We start from the raw sequence: 21,870 nt of genomic DNA, 5'->3' as shown, positions 1-21,870 counted from the left end.
TTGGCAAGAGACTGAACCGCCTCCAATAGCCACACCAATTACATTATGCAAATGCAAGGAGCTTCTTTTTTAATGTCCTCCTTCACTAGGGTGGGCCCTTCAAGCTCGTTATTCAGGCTTAATCTACTTTAATATAGTTCAAAGGCAGCTGCCAGTGAAAAGTTTGATTCTCCAACTTCCTAATACTCCCTCATCATCAGGTCTGAACAGCAATCAACTTGGATTAGATCTCCCATTTCATGAGGAAAAGGAGACACACAAATAAACATGGGCACGAAGAAGAGGGATCAGCTGATTCACATCTGCCAAGTTAGGTTTTCAAAGCAGACAGGACAGAGGCACCTGGGAGCTGTGGGAGGGTCAAGTCTGGTGAAGAATGACAAATACCTTCTTTTCTCCACTGTCACTTCCTTGATGTGGATAAAGGATTTAGGGAAAATGCCCTGTTGGGAATAAAATAAGATAAAATAAAATAAAATGACATATCCTTACAGAAATGACCTGAGGCCTTTGGTTTTTCCCAAAAGCTATTGACTGGTAAAAACCCTCCAACTTTAAAGGAATAACTCATTCTCTTAGGTCTAGTTCTTTCTAGCCAGTTCTCCACCAGTTGTTCTAGATCTCATAATAGCCCTAGAATCCCGAGGATGCTTCAGTCCTATTTTGGACAAGACAGGACAAAAAAAAAAAAAAAAGACTCGCTCTAAGAGAAACAAGGTGCTTTGTCTCTCCCCTCTCCTGCCCAATTCCAGGAAAGCAGTCACTCTTCACAGTCACAAATAGCTAGAAGGTCAGGTCCTAAAGCAACAGTGTCCTTGGTTGCATGTGGGCTATTTGATATAAGACCTATTTTTCCCTGGATTTATTTCGTTGTTCTTTGGACAGCAGAGTGGGATCATGCCTCCCAATACAGCAATGCCAGAGAGGAGGGAAGAAGTGTCTTATTTTCTTGCCCCATAAGCTTGTCTCAGTTAGCAAGAGAAGTTTATCAATTACTTGCAAATTCCTTCATAAATTAACCAGGGTGCCCGCTGGAGGCATCTGCGTCCACCCTAGGTGCCCGCTTTCATGGAGATGATGGCATAACATGGGGTTGGAACAGGTGAACTCCCCAAAGGCAGAGACTGGACTTGTCTCTGTGAGGGGAGGAAATGATGAATGCACCCAAACAACTCTAGAGAAAGGCAGCAGAAGATAAATTTCAAACAAAACATGTACAATTCCATGGGGAGTCAAGGAAGGGGGAAATCATATGCAACTGGCCTATCAGAAAAAGTCAGAAGGAACGAGAGCTGCGGAGGTTAGCCTTAAGTGGAAGGGAGCTGAGACACAGCAAGTGCCGAGGTGTAGAGGTGGAAAAGTGCAGGACACAAAGGAGAGATGAGACAAATGTGCTGATGAGCCACAGAGGTTGGTAATTGCCCAAAGGGATTGCAGCATCATGTAAAGACATCCAGTATTGTTTCAAGTAAAAACGAATTGACCTTACCTGTAACATTTTGTGCTTTAGCAGGTATCCCCTATACCAATCTGCAAAGAGAAAAATAAACAAACAGGTCTCTTATCTACTCTTACAAGCTTATTGCTGGTTTTTGTTGTTGTTCTGCTTGTTTTTAAGTAGCAAAGAAACTACTGTGAGGTGCTTTAGACCTCAGGCACAAATCCAAGTCTGGAAGGCCCTAGGCTTCAACAAGCTGTTGAAATCATTGCCAACATCTCCAAAAATCATCTAAAAATACAGAGATCTCACACAACAATGCGAATTTCCTCCTTTTGTAAAAATAGGAGGCCCAGTGACAGTGGCTAGTGCTTCCCCATGGCCTCAGTAGGCTGACGGCGAGGAGCAGCTGGTCTCATCACACAGAACAGGTGCCTCAACTCACCAGCCTCCACCCAGCCCCTCACTTATTCCCATTACCTGCCTGGGCCCCGAATTCAGATGCATGCTTCAACCTCTTCCTTAGAGACGTACAAAGGCTGAGGGAGTTTGGCAAACATACTAAAATAATACCCACAGTTTTAACAGCAGCAAATGGTGTCTAATATGTGATTTGCAAAAGTTAGTCATTACAAAACAGACAAGTTCAGAGATGGGTAAAAGGACAGGAATTTTAAAAGATTCTTCCCTTTGCAAGAACTTCAAAAATGATTCAATTAACAGAAATCCAAATTATACACAGTCTCAAACAAAATGAGCCTCGGTGTAGCAAGTATTGATGACTATAATGAGCCCACTGGCCTTTGGAATAATTCAAGCACAGCCAAGTGGTGGCATTTGTCATCTTTGTAAATAAAAAGCGTCTGTCAGGAGCCTCATTAGCAAACCCTCATTACTGGGCTGACAGATTGTTGTCGAAATATGTTCTCAACAGACATACATGCAAGCCCCCAAACAAACAAGTTGAAATGCAAAGTCACCATTCACAGTCATGAGGCAGCTTGAAGGTCAGGTCCTAAAGAAAACTCAAAGCAACAGGTGCCCACAGTGGCTCCTATTTTGAGAAACAGAAAGAAAGGGAAGGAGAGAAGGAGAAAAGGAAGGAGAGAAGAAAAAAGTTAGAGAAAAGGAATCTCCGGTTTGGAATAAAGTACTGTTTTAGGCACTCTTCATGTATGAAGTCTCTTAACCCTCGTGACCGCGATGAGGTAGGAACTATAATTATCCCATTTTACAAAAGAATGACCTACCTGAGGCAGAGAGAAGTTAAGTAATTTGCCCAGGGTTACACAGCTAATAAGTGACAATGTCAGGATTTGAATGCACATGGCCATCACACTGCGCTTCCTGTCTGATGCAGGAAGGAGTATGATGGTTGCCTAATATTTCCATCCTCTCAATATCTGAATCCCCAAAGCTATATCCCTACTAAGCTACTTTCCAGCTGAATACTTCCAGTGCTGGAAAACATCATGAGGCATCACATTCTATGTTTACACTCCTAATAATCTGTCCATAACTACTGGGAATAATTAACCATTAGCAATAGCGTCAATGCTGGTAAAGGTTTTGTTTTGTTTCTTTCAAGTTATAAATTAATCTTCACAATAATCCTATAGAGTAGATACTATTATTGCCTTAGTTTTGCAAGTGAAAATAGAGAGGCACAGAATGATTAGGCAGCTTGCTCATGGTCACACAGCTAGTCGGTGATGTAACTAAGATTTAAACCCAAGCATCTGACTCCACAGAGATGACACTCCACAGCCGTGCACTATAACAACTCCTTTGTTTGCAGTTCTACCCCATGCCACCAACTAAATAAGAACATCTTTGGAATATTACTAGCCACCATTTTTTGATTGCTTAATATAGGCAAAGCTGTATGTTAAGTGTTGTACATGCATTTTCTCATTTAGTCCTCATATCAATACTATGAGCCAAGTATCATCATTCCCATTTTATAGATGAAGAAATTGAAATTCAAGTCAGTTGATGTACTGAGCCAAATCACACAGCCAGGGTTCAAGGGCAAATCTGTATGGCTTCAAAGCCAGCCCTCAATGCTTTTCTGCCACATTAGCCACTGTGTGATGAGTACATATACAGAAAAAGTTCTCTTAGAGCACAAATACAGACAAGGGTCTCATAGTTGTAGTGACCTGAATCTACTTGATGGCCAAAGCCACCAAAATCTACCAGAGACTAGGAAAACAATCAAGGGACCAAAAGTCCCTACCCAGAGCTCATGCGCACATCTGCTTCTCCATGACAGGATCTCCATGATCAGGATCCCTTGAATCCCTGGTCCAGGAACTCTGCCTGCTCAGACCCTTGAGGCTCAGTTACCTACGGACGCCTTGTAGCTTTTCTGATTCTTAGAACTTCAGCTCACTCCTGAGCAAGGAATCTATTGACTATTACCCAGCATACACGTTCTGTTTCCAAGATTCAAGTTCAATCAACACTGATGGTTCACCTACTATGTACATGACACTGGGCTAAGTACTTTCAGAAATAAATATCCTGTGATCCTTGATGAGAAGGGCTTATTACCACCTCCACTTGCAAGATAATTATAATGCATTGAGTGCATCAGGGCTCTCCTTAGGACTTTTTTCTGACATCTCCACCTCTGCTGGGCCATTGACTTCCATGACTCCTGATGTCGGCTCCCTAATCTGGTCATCTGTCAGCTATATCTGGCTGTACTCCAAGACCTGACCAGGCAGATAAAAATAGTTGGCATCCATAGCAAAATGCACAACAATGAACACCATGATCAAAAGCAGGCACACAGCACTTGCCATATCCCAGGACTTGCCCCCAGGCTGAACACATTTTCCTATTAAATAATAGCAACCCCATCCATGAGATAAGCACTTCTGTTTTAATAGGGAACTCACAAAGTGCATCCTGGGGGAAGATGAGAAAAGGAAAATGTTTACCATTCTTCGTGACAGTTAGAAAGTACCAATTCTTCAAACTGTCCTCCCTTCCCACATCCCAAATACTAAAACAAAATGTACCTAAATTCTCTAATCATCTAGCATCTGTGGAGAGTAGGGAGAAAGTTGAGGAGAGATTAAAAATATCCCAGGATAGAGACGCCTGGGTGGCTCAGTCGGTTGAGCGTCCGACTTCAGCTCAGGTCATGATCTCACAGTACGTGGGTTCGAGCCCCGCATTGGGCTCTGTGCTGACAGCTCAGATCCTGGAGCCTGCTTCAGATTCTGTGGCTCACTCTGAATCTGTCCCTCTCCCGCTCATGCTCTGTCTCTCTCTCTGTCTCAAAAATAAATAAAGCATTAAAAAAAAATTTTTTTTAAATATTCCAGGACATTAAAAAAAAAATCGGTGGCCTAAAGATCCAGTCTTCTCTCTATCTATAAGCAGCATAATTTTTGGTCATGTCACTAAAGCCTGAATGTTTTCATCTATAAAATGAGGGAAATAACATGCACCCCACAGGGTGTTACAAAACTATTTTTAAAATATGATTATGGGGGCGCCTGGGTGGCTCAGTTGGTTAAGCGTCCGACTTCGGCTCAGGTCACGATCTCGCGGTATGTGAGTTCGAGCCCCGCATCGGGCTCTGTGCTGACTGCTCAGAGCCTGGAGCCCGTTTCAGATTCTGTGTCTCCCTCTCTCTCTGACCCTCCCCCGTTCATGCTCTGTCTCTCTCTGTCTCAAAAATAAATAAATGTTAAAAAAAAAAAATTTAAAAAAAAAAAAATATGATTATGAAGTAAACCATCTAGTAAAGGTATAAAACCTTGGAGGGGAGGAAAACACCAATTTCAGGATAAATATTACCTACAGTATGGACAAAAAGACAAGAATAGAATAGAGGAGGGATAAACAGAGGGTTTCAAATGCATCTAAAGTTTTTATTTCTTGAAGTCTGAAGTAAACATTGCAAATTTTAATATTTGTTTATTGAGTGGCAATTGCTTGAATGTATTTTACTTTCCTGTATGATTTTGATTTCCTGTATAATATTAACATCAGATATAAGTTAGCAGTTATCAGTGGTTAAGAGTGTGCTCTCTGGAAGCAAAGCTCAGATTTGTATGGAGATCTACAACTTACTGTCTGTGTGATCTTAGACATTTCTCTGAGCCTCAGTTTTCTTATCTGTAAAATGGAAATAATAATAGTGTCTGTCTCATAAGGCTGAAGTTAGATAAGGAATTCAGAGTTTGTCCAGTGCCTGGCATATGGTGAGTGTTCAAAATTAGTAAATACCATTCTCTCTTTTAAAAATCAAAAATCATCATCAATAACAACCACTACCAGAGAAAGTTGGCAGGGCATATTTTCTATTTTATTTACAAAACGTACAGATTTTTTTTAAGTTTATTTATTTATTTTGAGGGCAGGGAGGGATAGAGAGAAAGGGAGAAAGAAAGAATCAAGCTGAGCCCAATGCAAGGCTCGAACTCACAAACTGTGAGATCATGACCTGAGCAGAAAACAAGTCAGACACTTACTCGGCTGAGATACCTGGGCACCCTGAGAACCTACAGATTTTGAATACCATCACTTTTTCCCAGTGAAGTCCCAACAAAGTAAATGACACATGCTTCAAATTCAACAAAATAAAAGTTTACTGATGATTTTGCCTCACCCTCATTCAGAAGAGAAGTTCACTTTCACAGGACCTGTCTCTAAAGCAGACCCAAACAAAGGGACATCTCCCTGCAGAGTGGCACTTTAAAAGGATGCCCTGTCAAATGTTCATCAAGACCCTCTCTTACCCTAACAGTAAAGAACTTTGATCACTCTCAGTGGAGTTGTTAGTACGGAAGCTGCTACATGGCTCCGGGTCCACCCTACTCTGCGAGTGGTAGATTCAAAATTCTCTTTGCAAACCTCTTGGCAGCCCAACAAGAACGAGGTAATGCACACATGCCAACTTAGAAAGAGCTCCAAATATTTTTAAGTGAGAAAAGCAAATCTCAGAGTGGGATGCACAGTGTGGTCCCATTTCTAGGAAACAACCAAAGATATGCCTTACCTTAAAAAGCAAAAGAAACTATGTTGGCCTCCTCCCTCATACCTTCCCTTTGTTTCATTTTACTGGTGAACAAAATTCAAAAGTTCCTTGGGAGCTACTGTACAGAAATTTCATTCTCTTCCCACTAAGAGCGGGCCCCCATGACCCAGACGAGCGTATTTATCAGTAGATGGAATGAGACTTGACCTGTTGTTCCAGAAAGAAAGCAAATAATTCTAGGGGGGGCATTTAGTCCCTCTGAAGGGCTTAGAAAGAAGAGTCTAAACAAGCAGGATTCCTCCCCAAAGACCATCCCCCACCATAGTGTATGTCATCAGAAAAGAAAGAGAGACAGACAGAGAGACACAGGGGTCTTTGGAGGTGGTAGTCACTGCCTTCAGAGCGTTTGGTATAGCTTCCCCAACCCACAAGCCAGATCCAGGCATGAGGGGTAGAGTCCAGGAGATTCACAGCTAGGGACATTTGGCATCTCATACCCCAGCTACATGACTATTCATGCAGGGGACTGGCTGATCTTTGGGCTTATTTGATCAAGGAAGACAGAGATTTGGAAAGAAAGCACCCTAAACTCCCTCCCACCCCCAGCCTTGCTTAAGCTGGAGAAGGAGGGGAGGCATTAAACTGGATATAAGATTGAAATCTTCTTTTGAAATGTCATTAAATATCAGGAAAGATGTCAACCAAATATGACTGAAGGAAGTAAATGAGGAAAAATAACACTGATTTTTTTTATGTTTATCCTCCCATAAGGACTTTTGACTGCTCAATAAACACATGTATTTTCCACATCTAAAATCAGAACATAGAATGTTTATGCTACCTCTGGGTAAAAAGGGCAGCCTGAGAGATATACTATGGACCAAAAAATAAGCATTAGGATATCTAAGGCTTAGCCACAATGGGTACCCTTCTGAACTGTTTGAATTTTCAACAGAACAAAATATTAAATTTAGTATAGGCAAGGAAGGGCTGGCCTCACCTATTCCAGGCAATCAGGAGCCAGCTTCCAGATTCCCTGGGCTATACTGGAGACAGATATACCTCCCAGTCTCCATGTGGCTGTATATAATGGGGGGAAGGATGGAATTAATCAACACAAAACACCTAAGAGTGTTCTAACATAGAGTCTAGCATGGTGCTAGACAGCTTCTCTACTTTCGTGTTATCCTCATAACAACCTTAAGAACAGACAATGGTAACCCATTTCACAGGTAAGAAAACTGAAGCCCACCTGCCCCAGACCATTCAACTAGTGGGTAGTGGAGCAGAGAATAACTTTCTGATTCAAAAGCTCATGATCTTTCCACTCCTTTTTTGTTTGTTTGTTTGTTTGTTTGTTTGTGGGGAGGATTTAAAAACCATTGAAAAGTACAAAAAATAAACTAACAACCACTCACATTCCTACCACCTAGAATTAATCATTACTAATATCTGGAGATGGGTGCTTCACATCTTAAAGACTATATTATCTTTTTTGTCTAAAATAGATATGGGCTGTTACAAAGAATTTAAAGTAAGCAGGAAAGTATAAATATAGAAGCTAAAAGAATCATCCTGAATCCCATTACCCATAAAAAGAAAAATACTCTTAACATCATTTTAGTCAACTTCTCATTTATATTTATATACACAGAATAACAGATGGATAAATAGATAAAATATCATTTCCAAAAATTCTCATAAAAATTAGCATATAGTAAAGATATTATGCAAATAAAAATCTCAAATACCAAACTTAATCTTATTTATTTGTATTTAATAAAAGAAAAAGAAATGGAGTGAAATTGAAGGAAATGTTGAAACTTTGATTAAATGTTTCTTCTTAGGGGAATCCTCTTGCACTGTTGGTGGGAATGCAAACTGGTGCAGCCACTCTGGAAAACAGTATGGAGGCTCCTCAAATAGTTAAAAATAGAACTACTGTATGACCCAGCAATTGTACTACTAGGTATTTATCCAAAGAATACGAAAATACTGATTCAAAGGGATACATGCACCCCAAAGTTTATAGCAGCATTATCTTCAATAGCCAAATTATGGAAATAGCTCAGTATCCATTGACTCATAAATGGATAAACAAGATGTGGCATATACATACAATGGAAGATTACTCAGCCATAACAAAGAATGAAATCCTGCTACTTGCAGCAACATGGATGGAGCTAGAGAGTATTTTGCTACTCGGAATAAGTCAGTCAAAGACAAATACCATATGATTTCACTCATGAGTGGAATTTAAGAAACAAAACAAATGAGCAAAGGGGAAAAAAGAGGGAGGGCAGCAAACCAAGAAACAGACTCTTAACTATAGAGAACAAACTGATGGTTACCAGATGGGAGGTGAGTAGGGGGATGGGTGAAATAGGTGGTGGGGATTAAGGAGGGCACTTGTGATGAGCACTGGGTGATGTACGAAAGTACTGAATCACTGTATTGTACACCTGAAACTAATATTTTTCTGCATGTTAACTAACTGGACTTTGAATAAAAACTTAAAAATAAAATTAAATAAATAAATTTCTCTTCTTTACACAAAAAAAATCCTGAAAACTCCTTAAAAATAGTTATGAAACACATTAAAAGATTGGCGTGGTTATAAGTTTTTAATTGTTCTGTTTAATTTCTGATATTGACCAACTCTCTGTTAGGATAATATCATAAAGTTAATCTATTCCCTTCTACTCCTCACTGCTCAATTTTATGTGCTGTGTTTTTTTTTTCTTTACATTGTCCATTTCCCTAACATTAACATTATTTTTGGTAGTCATAAATATTGTGACTTTTAATATCAATCTCTATAAATTCATTCATTTAGACTCAGTGCTCACCACTATTTCTTTTTATCACAGCCTTTTACTTCCTGTTTTATAAATTTTGATTCATCTCTCAATTGGCTGGATTTTATTTTTCAATTAGGTTTCTATAAGAGGGTCTCATGAGCACACCCCCAGATCTTTTTACTACATCACCTTGACTAATTTTTGACTGACACTGTGGTTTTCACCTTTTTATGTTTGCCAGAAACAGGTTTTCAATCAGAATCATAGGCAGAACTTCGCATCTGCAAAGCAGACAACACCGAACCTGATCTCAGAGCCTTTAGCTGTCCAAGGCCCTCAGGGAAACTTTAAGATCCCATAAATTCCAGTTTGAAAACTCCCTATGGATATGGATGCATGCATGATGAGTCTTGATAATTTGTATACCAATGCTTCAGATAAATAGAATCATTTTAACAGACTTCTGAACATTGAATACACATTTTCAAAGTACTCATGAACTGGCAATCACTCGCTAAATTAATATGCCCAGCTCTTTCCAGAAAGGCAATGTGGCTGCTTCTTGCCAGGATACATTAAAATAAAACTAATAAAATAGAATTAAAAGAGGAAAACCAGAACCAAAGAGGTTAGCAACAAGGACACTAATCCCAAAGACAAATAAAGGTGGCTTGAGTCATCAAGTGTGACCTTTCCGAAGGTCAGGCACCAGGCCAGGCAAGGGAATGAAAGGCTCTGACTGTGTGCTACCCATGTGGTCAGTTTACTGGCCTCAAGCTCGTTCTCCAGGAAAACGAAACAGAAAATACTTGTCTGAATCTCAAAATGTGGGACGTGGCAAATAATGACCAGGTTTTTTCATTGCTTTGGTAGCTGTGGAGTGAAAGAAAGGCTGTGGGCTTATACACATGGGGAGGGAAACACAGCCACACTCCTGTGTGACCCTCAGCGAGTCATTTCTCTTCCCTGAGTCTTGTTTCCTGACTTGCAGACGTGAGGCCTCACACCTGTTTCTCAGGATTAGCATTCAGCAGCATGGGAGACACAGTGAGGAGAGTTGCCATCTGTTTATATTTTCATTCTTTGACCTTGCTGGTTACTTACAATTTGCTTATCTGCCACTGGGTAGAACCAGATTTGTGAAAGATGGGTTGCAGTGTGGAAGGGGGCAGGGGGGTTGGAACCATATACTCTCCTTCCTGCCCCTGTCCCATTCACTCTGTGTGTAAAAGGTTTTAACAGGGCCAGACTGGGATTTTCAGAGGCCTGGACTCTAAAAAGTGCTTCGTTTCACCTCACATACAACCCAAAATAACAATAACACTAAAGGATAAGACAAATGTAAGGAAGGTGAACAAAGTTCTCATTTCTCCCATGATGACCCGGCTAAAGCTGTTTTGAAATATCAAATATCAAATTCTTTCCTCCTCACAAAAGCTTTTCTGCTTGTTTGCTTTTTGGTTTGCATGTGTGTGTATGCTTGTGTGTATGTTTGCATGTGTGTGTACGCGTATCTGTGAGTGTGCTGTGTATGCTTGTGTGCCAATCTGCAGAACAGCCTTGGAAGTTACATACAGCTAATCTGGCACTGGAGATAAGACCTGTCCTGTGGGTGGCTGTGAGGAGTAACTAGACTAGCATGTCAGCATTGTCCAGAATTTAGCACAGTGCCCCCACTGTGGTAAGCATCCAATGATGGCTAGTTCTATAGGCACCTCTGTTCTGGCTGGCTGTTTCCCCTGGAGGGGCTCTCCTTCACAGTAGCACACCTGTTTCCTGCCCACCCCTCACTCCCATCACAGCACAGGAGAGCATCACCTGAGGGATTAGCTGGGAGGGAGGGATGGGCCTGGGTGCTCAGTCCACTCACCTCTTCTTTCTTCTTCCTCTGCCCAGCTACAGGAAGGACATATGCTCTCCACACATTCGGGTTAGTGGCAGGCCCAGGGAAGGGGAGAACTGTGGAGGTCTTGCTCTGCCAGTGACGACTGGGAGAGTCTGGCTCAGAGTGGCCGACACATTGGCAAGTTTCTTTAGTATTACACCCAAGCCACACTCCCAATATCAATTTTATCAGTGACATAGGTGATATATTGATTCATAATGGCCTAACTCACGGGTCCAAGGCCATTAGCTTTTGTGCAAGTTTTAAAGAGTACCCCTACGACCACCAGCACCACCATGGGTAAACACAGCCCAATACACGCTTGGCTTCACAAGAGAATGGCACCTCTGTGGGAAGAAAGAGATGCCACTTTGCCCAAGACAGGGCCCCCAGCTCGGTGCAGGGTGTGAGCACTGCTCCCTGGACCAGGCACAGTGCCTATACCACACAGTTGTGCATATCAGTTCTCCTGGAATCAAGGGTATAATTTCCTAAGCCCTTCAAACCCCTAATAGTGCTGATTTCCCTTTATAACCTTATTAGTATTGATACTAAGAAAGAAGGTGGGTGTCATAGGCCCTAAGAGCCCCATGGCTATGGCAAATGGACAGCACAACAAACATCAAACCACACAGTCAGCCCTTTGCTACTAAGCATAAATTCCTAAAATAACAAAGCATTATTTTCAGTACATTCAAATTACTAATATTATCAAAATTCATAACAGACCACACATAGCTCCAGGTTCCAAGAGAGGGCTGGAGGTGCTGGGTATATGCTGCAGGCATCCCAACACCATCAGCTAGGGGTCCTGGCATCCCTGGATCACCTGAGCCAGTGACTCACCTCCGCAGGTCTCCTGTATTCGCACCACATCACCAATCTGCAGGGAGAGCTGGAGGGCTCCACTCCCTTGGAAGTTGTATATGGCTGTGAAACAGAAGAGAGGGGCAGCCTGGTCAGACTTCTGGATACTGATAATCACTGCTCCTCCCTGTTTTCCCTGCCTTGAGTTTACCCAACACCATGCAGACTACATGGGCTAACAAGACTAATGCAGAACCCACTGCCTACCACAGGACTGAATGCAGCCCCAGCCTGGCTGCTAAAGGCCCTCACTCACTGATCAAACCTGACCTCTCCCAGCACAGGTTCTGCACTCCAGTCTGCATGACAAGAACGCTGTTTATATCATCTACCATAGGTTGACCTCTCACAGTGCACCAGGCATGTGCTCTGCACATCTTCTCATTCCCTTCTCACAGCAACCCTGTGAGGTATAAACTGTGATCCCATTTTGCAGATGGAAAACAGAGGTGCTGAAAAGTTAAATAATCTGGTGAAAATCATCAGGCCAGGAACTGACAGGAAAATCAGTATCTAACTTCCATATTCTCAACCACCATGATGAGGTACTTGCTGCTCCCCAATTACTCCCTCCTGGTGACAATAGCCTGACATCCAAGGATGTGCTGTCTCCCAATTTCCATTATCAGTGCCTGGGGGCAGTAGTTGGCTGTGAAGTAGCCAGAGTCCCCTCTGTGCTGTCAGAACCTCCGTTAACCCCTTGGAACATGACCTCATGCCATATCATTGCAGTGCGTAGGCCGTGCTCAGCATCACTTGCTAAGTGAAGACCAGGCCACATTGTTAATCCATGTTAGGGTTGCAGCCTACTTTCCAAAGGCTAAAAATGGAACCACCAGCTTAGTAGGTCTTCAAGAACAGAATAAGACACAATGCATGTGGGTTGATTTAAAGAAAGTCTCTCAGGAGGCTGAACAGTATGATCCTAGAATGTTGTCATCATTCATTCATGCAGTGAATATTCAGTAAGTGGCTATGATGTGCCAGGCACATGCTAGGCACTGATCTCACTCTATTGGTGAACACAGAAATAAATATAAGTTTACAAAAGATGATACATGTGAAAGAGAAACAATAGAGCCTGGTATAGAGTTATAGGGCACATCACATTTTGTTGGGGTATTTAGGAAAGGCCTCTCTGAGCTGATACACAAAGCAATTGAGCTGTTCAGCTGTGGGGACACTAAGGGAGGGGCATTTCAGGAAGAGGGAACAGCATGTGCAAAGGTCCTGAGGAAGGAAGGCACTTGGCATATTCAGACAACATCAAAAGAAACCTCTGTGGATGGAGTAAGATACGAGAGGAAAAGGTGATACAAGATGAGGCTGATGAAGTAGGGACCAGGTCCCGCACAGCCTTGTGATGAGTTTAAGCTTCACTCCAAGAGAATGAGAAGCTGGAGGGATTTTATTTATTTATTTGGGAATAGATTTATTGGGATACAATTTGCCCATCTGAGGTATATAATTCAACAATTTATTCACAGAGTTGTGCAGGCATCACCGTGATTAATTCTAGAACAATCTCATCACCTCGGAAAGTTACCCCAGCTCCAAGTGGCCACTAATCTACTTTCTGTCTCTACAGATATGTTTATTCTGGGCACGGCATACAAATAGAATCATATAATACATGGTCTTTTGTGACTGGCTTCTTTCACTCAGCAGTGTCCTCAAGATTCATCCATGGGGTAGCAACTGTTGCAACTCAATTTACTCCCTCTCCCACTGGTCCTCAGTTTCCTCATATGTCAACAAAACAAAATGTATTCAAAAACTACTTCTTCAGGTGACTTCAGCAAAAATGGCAGAGTAAGGAACTCCACGTGCCTGTCCCTCCAAAGAAGTAATGAGAAATCTGACAAAAGCTGTCAGAATCAACTGTATCAGAACCCTAGAAAATAGTCAAAAGTTTACATCAAGAAAATGCTTAATCAAGAAAAAGGCAACTGAAACCTGGTAAAGCTTTCCGGCATTTTAACTTACCCTTACTCCCCACCTCGGTGGTGGTCTTGAAAATGGTATTCTGTGTCCTTTGTGTGGGTTTCTAGAGCCAGACGGAGCAGAGAGGACCTTGTTCTAAGAAACTGTAGTTGTCTGTTTTGACCTGTGTGTGGGCTCCCCAAAGGATTAGAGCTATGAGCTTGTCCTTTATTATTGTTTATTATTTATGCTTCGGAGGAATGAGGAGAGTAGAAGTAAATTAAGTCAATGGTAAGACTACCAGGAGGACTCAGGATTCCTCTCATTTAGCTCAATCTATTATCTGCCCTGTTTGGTCACATGATTTATCAGCAATGAGCTTCTGTTTGGTTTGGAGACCACTGGGATTAGAGAGACAGAACAATGGCCATTTCATGGGCCTTTCCACATTTACTCTGCCTCCCTCCATCCAATCGCCACACATTAGCCAGAGCAATAGTCAGTGCAATGGGATTATATCACTCCCCTGCTTAACTAACACTCTTCTGTCTTCCCCCCACTGGCATGTGTATAAACAAAAGAGTCTATCCATACAATGGAATATTATTTAGCCACAGAAAGGAATAAAGTAGTTACAGTTACTACAATATGGATAAATATGGATTGAACAATACCCACATATACCAGGGGATCTGGAAGGCTATGCACATGGTTGGACATGCTAATAAAGGATGGAGAAGGCCGTAAACTCTCAACTCTGACTGACCTTCAAGCACCATGCTGTCAGGAAATGCAGGCAGGCTAAGGCAGAGCTGCAAGTGGCCTGGTTGTGTTAAAAGTATGCCCCAATACACACATACAGAGTCCAGCTGCAAACAGCAGATTTCTTTTCCTTTCAACTCCAGGCATTTGGAGATTTGAGTGACCATATTGCAACAAATAATACAGTCTTCACAAAAGTACTTTAGAAAAGTCATTAAACAAACAAACCATTATATCCTATATTAAGCAGCTACAACAAGCCCTGACAAGGAAGAGAATCTGACATCTGAGCTAGCACATTATAATATTCAAGATATTCAATTTTCAACACAAAATTATGAGGCATGTAAACAAACAAACAAACAAACAAGAAAGTATGGCCTATTCACAGAAGAACAAAAAGAAATTAATAGAAATTCCTCACAAACGATATACATTGGATTTATAAGAAAAAGACTTTAAATCAATTGTCTTTATGCTCAACTAGCTAAAGAAAACTATGGGCAAATAACTAAGTAAAACCAAAAGAATAATGTCGCATAATATAGAGAATATTATTAAATAGATAGAAATGACAAACTAATAAAATAGAAATCCTGTAGCTAAAAAATACAATAAAAAATGTTAGAGAGGCTCAATTGCAGACTTGAGCAGTCAGAAGAAAGAATCAATAACCTTGAAAGTAGGTCAGTTGAGATCAGCCAGCCTGAGAGGTAGAAAGAAAAGAGAATAAAGAAAAATGAACAGTGCCTAAGTGACCTGTGGGATACTATCAAGCACACAAACTTCATACAATGGGAGATTCCATAATTAGAGGAAAGAGAGATAAAGGAGTAGAAAGCATATTTGAAAAAATAATGGCCAGAAACTTTCATTTGATGGAAGACATAAATCTACAGACCCAAAAAGGTCAGTGCTATCTGAGCAAAATAAACACAGATATCCACACTGAGACATAATGGTGAAACTGTCAAAAAAAAAAAAAAAAAAAAAAAGAAAAACAGAGAATTTTAAAAACATCAAGAGAGAAGCAAATCATCATGTACAAAGACTCCTAAATAAAATTAATAAGTGATTTCTCTTTAGAAACCACAGAGGCTAGAAGGCAGTGGGATGTCATATTTAAAGTGCTAAAAGGAAAAAAAAAATCAACCAAGAATTCTATCTCTCAAAAAATTATTCTTCAAATATAAAGGAGAAGTTAAGAGATAAACAGAAACAGAGGTCCATCACTAATAGACAACTGGAAAGACAAATACATAAAATAATAATTATAAAATCTATAATACACACATATACACAATGTATAAAAATGTAATGTGTGACAATAACAACAAAAGGGAAGAGACAGATTTGTACAGAAGCAGAGGTTTTGTCTACTATTGAAGCTAAATTGGTATTAACTCAAAATATATTCTTATTATGGTAAGATGTTAATTGTGAACCCCAGGTTAACCTCTAAGAAAATAAGCAAAAAACAGAGAGAAAAGTAAATGAGAAAGGAATCAAATCAGTAAACTAGAAAAAATCAATTAAACACAAAAGAAGGTAGTAATGAATTGAAGAACAAAAAAACATGTAAGATACTTAGAAAACAAATAGCAAAATGTTATAAATAAAACTTTCCTTATGAGTATTTACATTAAATGTAAATGAATAAAACTGTCTTGGCAAAAGGCAGAGATTGATAAAAAGATTATAAAACAATAACCAAACACACACAGACACACACACACACACACACACACACACACACACACACACAGACACACACACACACACACCCCACCATGATCCAGCTGTATGTTATCTACAAGAGACTCACTTTATATCCAAAAATACAAGTTAGGTTCAAAGTAAAAGAATGGGGAAAAAAATGTTCCTTGCACATAGTAACAAAAAACACTGTAGTGGGTATGGTAATACTAGACAAAACAGACTTTAAGTCAAAAGTGTTTCAAGAGACAGAGTATCATATATTGGCAAAAGGGTCAACACACCAAGAAGATATAGCAATTATAAACAGATGTCCCTAATAACAGCACCAAAATGTATGAAGCAAACACTGACAAAATTAAAAGGAGAACTAGGCAGAGGCTAATAATAACCAGAGACTTCAATGTCCCACTATCAGTAATGTACAGAACATGTAAGCATAAAGTCAGTAAGAAAATAGAATATGTGAGCCATACTGTAAATAACCAGACCTAAAGGACATATACAAAATACTCCATCCTGCAACAGCAAAATGTACTTTCTTCTCAAATGCATATGGAACATTTTCTAGAAAAGCCCATAAGTTAGGCCACAAAACACATCTCAATACATTACAAACACTGAAATCATACAAAGTGTCTTTTCCAATGACAGAGGAATGAAGCTAGAAATGAATAAGAGAAATAAAACTGGAAAATTTACAACTATGTGCAAATCAAACAATATACTCTTTTTTGAGAGAGAGAGAGAGAGAGAGAGAGAGCCCATGTGTGCACACTAGCAGCAGAGGGGAAGAGGGAGAGGGAGAGAGAATCTCAAGCAGACTCCTCGCTCAGTGCAGAGTCCAACTCAGGGCTCAGTCTCAGGACTGTGAGATCATGACCCGAACCAAAATCAAGAGTTGGCTGTACAACCAACTGAGCCACCCAGGTGTCCCTAAACAATATACTCTTAAGCAACAAGGTATCAAAGAAGAACTCACAAGGGAAATTAGACAATATTTTGAGACAAATGAAAATGAAAACACAACCTCACAAAACTTATGGATGGAGTGAAAGCAGTAATCATATCAGTGAAGGAGCCTTGGAGAAGAAATGAGATCAGATTCCTCCTCAAACATAAAAAAGAAGCATTTATAATATTGTTTCACTGTGTCCCAGAGAAGCATATTCTCAATTGTCCTTTTGTGTTGTCTTCATAACTACTACACGAGGTAGCTACTATCCTCATTTTACAGATGAGGAAAATGAGGTACAGAGGTACAGGTTTGAGTGGCTCACCCATAATCTCCCCTTACCCTGTTGGCAGTAAGAGCCAGGACTCTAACCCAGCCCTGTGCCTTATTCATTCTCTGCACCTGTTCCCTACCCACAGAACCTAGATGGCAGGTACTCAGGTGTTCACCAGACCCTGCTTCACGCTTCAGTCTTGCCACATTCTCTACGGGAAAAGGAAGAAACTTAGAGGCTATTTAGTCCAAACACCTATACAAATCAGCCCTTTCACCATGGGACCAACCAGTGTTTGTAGGTATTCATAGTAACGGAAAATCTCGATCCTGAGAGACGATAAAACTTGGGAGTCAAGAGTCTATCTGGAGTCACGCAGATGTGGCTCCTGGGCCTAGTTTTGCCCTTTATTGGCTCCGGCCTCAAGCCCAGAGCCCCAGCATGTGATTATACAGGTTTGCCCTGCAAGGGGTGACCCATTGGAGGTTAGTATGCAACCTGTGATCTGGGCAGGGGAGGGGTATTATTTTTGTAATCCACCCAAAGTCACTGTAAGGGCCAGTGGAAGGCTGCTGGAGCAGCTTCACACCCCTGAGTCTCATTTTCCCCAATCATAGAACGGAGGAGATGATAGTCCCTAATTTGCAGGGTTCTTAGGAAGCTCAGCTGAGATTAAAATACAAAGGATTTACTGGTGTCTGGCCATAGTAAGTCCTCAATAAATGGTCATCATTTTTCTCTTTATTAGCATTATAAAACCTCCTAAAGCAATCTTTCCAGAAGAACTCCTTCAGAGCTCTTCTTTAGGTCACCTTAAATCTGTCTCCCTGCAGTTTGCAACAAATGACACTGTTGGTCAACACTGAATAAAATTAATCCTTTGTTCAAAACCAGACCTTGAGAAGGCCCTCAGGGGACTCAGGAATCTCTTCTCCTGCATAAACATAGCATGTTTCTCTGTTGCCTTTACACTTGGTCTGATTTCAAACCCTGTCCCCACACAGGCTGCTGACATTTGGACCTGCTCCAGCTTGCTGGTGCTCTAACTCAGACCCTCCCACTCCTTGCTCCCTCCAACCCCAGAAATTTGGCTGAGAACATGTCTGTCACAGACCTGGGCAGGGCCATGGAGGCAACTGAGATTTCTAACAGAAGAATCCTATCCACAAAATAAGTTGGCCTCTGAGGAACTAGCAAATAAGGTCTGTCCATCAGACATTAGGAGGGTGGGGTGAGACTGTTTTGTTCCCTATTTCCTCTTCATCTTTCCTTAGGAATCCCTTCCTCACCCTCTGCCCAGCTTCATCGGATTAGAAGGTTCAAATTGATCAATTTAAGAAAATGTCTTGGAGAGATCTTGAAACATGGTATTCAACATGAAGGTCTGTATTCATTCCAAAGACGCACATTGTATGAAAATGAAAGTAACTGATGTTGCTGTTTAATTTAAAAATGTATTTCTGCGTTTGCATAAGGGCCTCTATTCTCAAGACTCCATTTGGGGAAAATCAGACATTACTGACAAGGAAGTGGCTTTGCATACCAATACCCTATTCTGTTAAATTTTCTAAATGACTAACAGGAAACTTTGAACAAGAATGCTACTGTTTGCTAAAGTTTGATTGCTTATCTATGATCCTCATTTGAGTTACTTCTGACCAGTGTAGAAACAGATCACCTTTTTCCCTATTCCCTGTAGGCCTAACCACTGTCAACTTTTGAATGAGGGATGAAAGGGGCAGAAAAACATGAGGAAGATATAGGACAAAAAATAAGTAAAGCCACTAAAATCATAGCCTGCCCCACCCTAGCCATGCCTACCCAAGGAAGATGGAAAAAGTGGTGGGTGGCAGGATTCCCAGAGACACCCATTCTAGCTTCCCCTTTCATATAAGGTCTCCAGACACTGGAGAATACGGACACATCTGCATGAAGGATTTGACTTCTTCCTCCATCAAAGTACTATACCCAAGAACCAAGGCAGCAGTTGGTTACTGACAAGCCGGCTCAAACCAAAATACTTATAGCTGAGGATCAAAGGGATGTTTAAAGTACCAAGGTCATCTGGGCTCATTAAACCCAATGAGGACTCAGATACTGGAAATGTGGGTTGGCAAGCCAGTGGAAACAGCTACTTTGAGACAGGTGAGACTTTCAACAACCCTAGAAGTAGAACCCATTGATTAGCCACCAATTCCACTTAAACATATTTAGATACACAGTTCATCAGGAACCCAAATTGAGAGAAATAAAAAGTAAACACCATTGTTATAGCATGCAGTGCACAGAAACAACTAGGGTGGGGTCGCTGTAGTTTGTGCAATGTTAGGAGGTAAGTACATGTTTCTCTTGGATTTATAGATGAGGAAACTGAGACACAAAGAGGGTAAACAACTTATCCACCTCATAACTTAGATAGGTCAATTGACTGATCCAGAAGTCTGCTTTCTAACCACTGCACACACTGCTTGCCCACCAAAAAAAGGTAAACACTTATTGGGCATATATTATCTACCAAGCATATATGATTTTTGCAAAGATATTCATCTGAGCACCTACTGTGGGCTAGGTACTGTTCTGAGTCCTGGGGTTATAGTGACAGATAAGACAGATAAAATCCCTGGCATTCTACTAGTATCACTGCATTTAATCTTCACAGTAATCCTCCAAGCTATTATCTTCATGTAACATGTGAGAAGCTCAGAGATTAAGGAACTTGCCCATGACCACACAGCTAGAAAGTGGTAAAAAGTGGATTCAAGCCCAGATCCGAGTCCAAAGTTCTTGCTTCCCTTATCAGCCTATTTCTGATGTTACAATTTAGTGTGTGTGTGTATGTGTGTGTGTGTGTGTGTGTGTGTGTGTGTGTGTGTGTAGGTATATATTTACATATATGTATATATATACACACACAGTATATACTAGACTTGTTCATTTCCTGTTTTCTCCAGCCTCGGTGAGGGTGAAGATTGAGTCTGCCTTTTGACCACTGAATTCCCAGTGTTGTTCCCACAGTAGAATTCAATCAATATTTACAGAGCTTTAATAAATACTTGTTGAACTGAAGGGATGCAAACATGAAGGGCAGGTATGCCCCTTCTTCTGGTTAAACTCTTTCATGAATTTCTTAAGATCACTTCAGGAGATGCTGATTCAGCTTAGCTGCCAATTTGATTGCAGCCAAGTGCTCTGTGATCTTTAGGGTGGACTTATACCTCACCTGGGGCCCTGCTCTTTGCTGACATGTTTGAAAGTAAAAGCTTCAGCAAATACCAAGTGTTAATAATAGAGTTTGGAAAAGTAGATACATAAGAGGAGCAAAAACAATAATGGAGAAAAATAATACAATTGCCTTGAGTTCACTTCTCTAGCCCCTGAGCTGGACTTTGGAGGGTCTCTAACCTAGGGGAGTACTCACCTACTGGCAGGCCCACTTTGAATTCACGTGAAACACACTCATTGTAAATGCACAAGCATTTTGCCTGAAGTCTCTGGGCAAGGTGTTGACAGGCTCAGCACCAAGGCAACATCCTGATGTTGCATCAGGGAGGGCAACTGCCATGACCCAGCAGAAGCTTCCAGCAGCAAGGCCAGAGCTCACATCCAGTGATGGTATTGAATAAGGTTTGAGAATCACAGCCAGAGGTAACCAAGGAGGAAGTAATCCTCCACTGACCAGGAGAAGACAGAGGAATTACAACCTCCACTGAGCTTTTCTGTGCACTAAACACTATTCCAAGGGCTTTATCCATAGTCACCTACTTAATCCTCACCATAATTCTTGGGTACAATCATTGTCATCTCCATTTTACAGATGAGAAGACTGAGGTAGTGTAAGATCAAGTGAATAGTCCAGGATGACACAGCCAAGAAGAAGCTAAAGTGCCTATCACTGTACTCCGTTTAAAAAAAATTTTTTTTTAACATTTATTTATTTTTGAGAGACAAAGAGAGACAGAGCATGAGCAAGGGAGGGGCAGAGAGAGAGGGAGACACAGAATGCAAAGCAGCTTCCAGGCTCCAAGATGTCAGCACAGAGCCTGATATGGAGCTCGAACTCACAAACTGCGAGATCATGACCTGAGCCTAAGTCAGACGCTTAACCGACTGAGCCACCCAGGAGCCCCTGTACTCCATTTTTAGTAAGCCAAAGGGACATGCTCAGCTAACAAGAGAAAGGTGGGATTGCCATGAGTTCTCTAACTAAGGACAGTGATTCTCAACTAGGGACAGTTTTGCCCCCAATGGAA

At 41.1% G+C, this 21,870-nt stretch overlaps 1 protein-coding gene across 5 annotated transcripts in view; it reads right to left on the bottom strand.

Annotated features, from left to right (window-relative positions):
• DOCK2 (dedicator of cytokinesis 2) overlaps nt 1-21,870 on the bottom strand; it is a 418,519-nt gene that overhangs the window by 386,519 nt on the left and 10,130 nt on the right. For all 5 annotated transcript variants that reach the window (XR_009610788.3, XM_060634987.3, XM_060634989.3 and 2 more), the window contains exons 2-4: nt 11,970-12,053; nt 1,490-1,530; nt 388-443 (exon numbers count right to left, since the gene is read on the bottom strand). Coding sequence is in view for 4 of the 5 variants with exons in the window: in XM_060634987.3 (XP_060490970.1) it covers nt 388-443; nt 1,490-1,530; nt 11,970-12,053 (181 nt within the window). In the remaining variant the exon portion in view is untranslated. The remainder of the gene's footprint in view (nt 1-387; nt 444-1,489; nt 1,531-11,969; nt 12,054-21,870) is intronic.

The sequence above is a fragment of the Panthera onca genome, chromosome A1, assembly GCF_046562875.1.
Source record: "Panthera onca isolate mPanOnc1 chromosome A1, mPanOnc1 haplotype 2, whole genome shotgun sequence".
NCBI classification, from domain to species: Eukaryota; Metazoa; Chordata; class Mammalia; order Carnivora; family Felidae; genus Panthera; species Panthera onca.
The sequence above is the reverse complement of the archived record's forward strand: the minus strand, read 5'-3'. Positions and strand labels throughout refer to the sequence as shown.